Source organism: Rhagoletis pomonella, unplaced genomic scaffold (assembly GCF_013731165.1).
Source record: "Rhagoletis pomonella isolate Grant_MI unplaced genomic scaffold, Rhpom_1.0 Rhpom_scaffold_00004, whole genome shotgun sequence".
NCBI lineage: Eukaryota > Metazoa > Arthropoda > Insecta > Diptera > Tephritidae > Rhagoletis > Rhagoletis pomonella.
The window spans coordinates 11,550,633-11,554,449 of record NW_023458558.1 but is presented as its reverse complement, the minus strand read 5'-3'; the positions used below and the strand labels follow the sequence as shown (position 1 = coordinate 11,554,449).

The following is a 3,817-nucleotide window of genomic DNA, read 5'->3' as shown; positions in this document are numbered from 1 at the left end:
CGCATGTTGCTGGATGAAATTTAAACTAATAAGGAAATTGTTTGTGGCTTTTTATTGTTGAATTTCACAAAATAAACCTATTTAAATACAAAATATATTGTTCTATAAGGAATTTGCTGCGAATAAACAACCAATTTATGAGCTGTTCATGAAACTTGCAAATTATTACTGGAAAAGCGTTCGCGTACTTTTTTGCAAATTTTTTCTATGAAAGCGAATTCTTAGAAATAAAGTTACTGGAGAGTTACTGGCAAGTTACTGGATAATTTGTAAAAAAACACAACTAATGCCAACTGCTTTTAAATATTATGCACGATTAGGAAACAATAGGGGTATTCTCTGAGTCTTGCAAAGCCCTTGCATGGTGCACAGATTGCACGGATTGCACGGTAAAAACCGGTTTTCGTATGGGACAGCTTTGCAAACCGTGCAATCCGTGCACCGTGCAAGGGCTTTGCAAGACTCAGAGAATACCCCTAATAATATTCTGAGCGATTTTATTGGAAAATTCGTCACTGCTATATAACTTGAAAAGGACAAGGAGGGCGTTTTTGCTCAAAAAGTTGACAGAGAAGGTCGTAATTTTTGAGGAGGACAAATAACGTTTGAGGACGGTTGGTCAGCTTGTTGTGGAGTACTATGAGATGAAAATTGTTAGTTGAGACTACGAAGAGAAGTAGTGGTATTTGGGAGCCTAGATAAAACGCTCTCTCCCGAAATTAAGGATAGTTCGCTTTGCTGCATGTTCAACATTAATATACAGTGGCTCGAGTTCAAGAATTACGTCCAGCGCTGCCGTCGAGCATGAGCGCATAACTGCCGTGAATAAACTGTATTTTTTTATAGCAATAATTAAAAATAAATCAAAAAGAAATAAATCGCTAAAACTTGTCAATATGTGATGCGCTTATAATTTGGACACGGCGTGTATATGTATGTATGTTTGTGTATGTATACTCACCCTAATCCTGAATCACAGCCGGTGATCAAGATAATATTTCTTGGTGTCATCTTCATTTTCCCGGCGCCGCAACCGAGCGTTTTTATAAAAGTATACCAAAACGAGTACATTTTGTTATTATACCCTTTGTGTGACTATTTTTCGTAAAAATATAAAGTGTTTCTTTATTTTACATATAAATATTTTAAGTTTTTTTTTTTATTTACATAACTTAAAACTCGTTCCTATTCTTTCCAGATCAACGCCACAATGTTGTGTTGTCTCGCACTTATAAGATCGCACTAATTCACAAACGAAAACGAAATTTTAATAAATGCAGAATATTTCGAAAAAAAGTGCAAACAACGCGATCATGTAAATATAAAAAAAAAGTTTGTGGCAGACGAATGTATGTATACATGAATATTTGTATGTGCATTAGGATGTCTCGCCAGAACGTTTTAAAAATATCTCTCAACTTTTCATACGAAAATTAATATTTCACAACATTTTAGCAGTAAATATCCTTATTTGAAAGCGAAATGCAAACTTAAGTGATCTGCGCCTGCGATCTGAAAGCTAGAGGAACTCAATTATTTCTTGCACGATTTTTATTGCCAACATATCGCTGCTTTTCAGCGGCACCTTAATGTAGATAAGTGTGTATCTTTAATGCATGCATGTATGTATATGTACATATGTATATGATTTACTTAAGTAAATTTGCGTTTATATATGTGTTTGAAACAGTGATGGAAAAGTAGGCACAATAGTGCCATTTTTGGCACTTTCATTCTCAGAGGCACTTTTGGCACAATTCGTCCTGTTTTGGCACAATAAAAATAGAGAAATTTAGCATAAACTGCTAATACATAACAAAAAATCACATACTACATTATAAATTAAAAAATTACAAAAAAGTGAAAATTAAAAGCACGAACAATTTAAAATAAGGGCCGTGGGAAATATTTACAAACCGCTGAATGCTATTGTGAATACGTAGTATAAAAAGTGAAGTTTTCGCAAAAACAAGCTTTTGCAGTTTTATAGTCCATTAAATAAAAGTGTAAGTTTCCTGAATATCCCGATGATTTTTGATTTTTTTTCTGACGGTGTCATACATTTTCATCTATTCAAAAATTTTTCGAACTCACTTAACATGAAAAAAATGCATAAAATAACTTAGAGGCTCCCTAAAAATTCTGAAATCAAAGTTTGTTGTTGCGAAAACCTGCTGAGTTTTTATAATATTTGTATAAAGTATGAAATGCCGATTTTTGTACATATAATGTGTTTATTAAATTAGACTTTTGCATAAAATCAATCAAAAAATAATCAATGAAAAGAATAGGCGAAACTAGGCGCATATATGTAGGTTAGGCTGTATTTCGGCGTATTTCCCCTCCGTAATTGATATTATGTGTAATTTTACTATGAATTTATGTATATGTACATATGTCTAAGGAATCCTTCATAAAAGTGATTTGCTGTAATAATTTTGGTTAATCAATAATTATTATATTAGTTCAGTGTATTTTTAAAATATTATTTCTATTAATATATTGCCCTTAAAACGCCTTAAAAGAAATTTCATTTTGTGGCACTTTCATCTTCTTTTCGGCACTATTTTAGAATACCATTAGGCACGTTTTGAAATTTAGAAATTCCATCCCTGGTTTGAAATGTGTTAAAACGGCGCAAGTCGATATCTTTCACTTTGGATTTATATACATACATGTGTATGTTTCCACTGATAACGAAACACAAAACGCAACATTATTGTATATTTTAAAATGCGTCTAAATATGTAAGTATTTTTAATGCTAAGCATTTTTATATGTGTATGTATGTTAATGCATAAACTTAACGCTTTCGACTTATACCGCTTCAGGAGTTAACTTGTAGTGTGCGTGAATAAAGCTCAGTGCATAAATTTAATGGCGATACATCACAGAAACTCCTGCTTCACTTTACTTCCAATCGCTTTCGCGCGCCACTTCATCCAAGCCATTTTGCACCTCCTTCTCTCTGAAGTTGATTTCAAGCAAAGTAAAATTATTGTTGCCATTGCATTGCGACACTTCTCTAAAGGGTTTCGAAAAGTATGGTACTTTTAAAGTATATTGTATAGGGTGATCCATTTTACGTATAAGCTACTCACCTTCGTGGTGAGCTACTATGAAGACAATATTGCCGCTAGATTTCAGGCAGCTTTAAAACTGACTGAGAAACTTCGAAGCATTCAGGGGAAAGCTCGCATACTTATTTGGTCGTTCTTAGAGAAAATTTAACTCAATATGCTCCAATTCATTTTCGGTGATGATGTTTTCGACAGGCTAGGAGTACGGCAACTGATTGTCTCCAAACCAATTTTGACAAGGGCTTACGGAAAATCGTTTCACAATATACATATGTACGTATGTACCAGCATTATAAACAAATTCACAGAACATTCGCAAAATTGGTTTATTAGCTAAATGCGTAATGTGTATTTTTAAAATAATATTTGAATAATTAAATCTATAGCTTAGACCTATTTTGGTAGATGAGTAAGTGGCAACCGTGCTTGGTCGTCTAGTGAATAAAACATAGCCGCAAAAATCCAGCTCAAAGGGAAACGATCAACTCAGTGAGTTGCGAGACCAGTAGCATGAACCAACTAACAAGATCACCTAGCACAGCAGCCGTGTATTTGTAATTGCATTTGAAAAAAAAAAGTTGATACGTCATTTTCATGGCGGCGAAAAAATTACGTCACTGCAAAAAAATTACTTTTTTCTCGCACGCCGTCCTTGGGTGATCTTTATTCGTTTGTTCATGCCAGTATGTTTGCATGCAGCGTGGTACAATTGTATCATTTTTTGATACTTTTTTTTT

General features: G+C 33.7%; 1 protein-coding gene across 2 annotated transcripts in view; it reads right to left on the bottom strand.

The window, feature by feature from the left end:
- LOC118737004 (D-beta-hydroxybutyrate dehydrogenase, mitochondrial) overlaps positions 1-1,295 on the bottom strand; it is a 7,910-nt gene extending 6,615 nt beyond the window's left edge. The window contains exons 1-2 of one of the 2 annotated variants that reach the window (XM_036467228.1): positions 1,168-1,295; positions 962-1,095 (exon numbers count right to left, since the gene is read on the bottom strand). In XM_036467228.1, the coding sequence (XP_036323121.1) occupies positions 962-1,071 (110 nt within the window). In that variant the 5' untranslated portion in view covers positions 1,072-1,095; positions 1,168-1,295. Of the gene's footprint in view, positions 1-961 lie in introns of both variants that reach the window. The other variant, XM_036467227.1, reaches the window with a different exon arrangement.
- Positions 1,296-3,817: the final 2,522 nt, after the last annotated feature.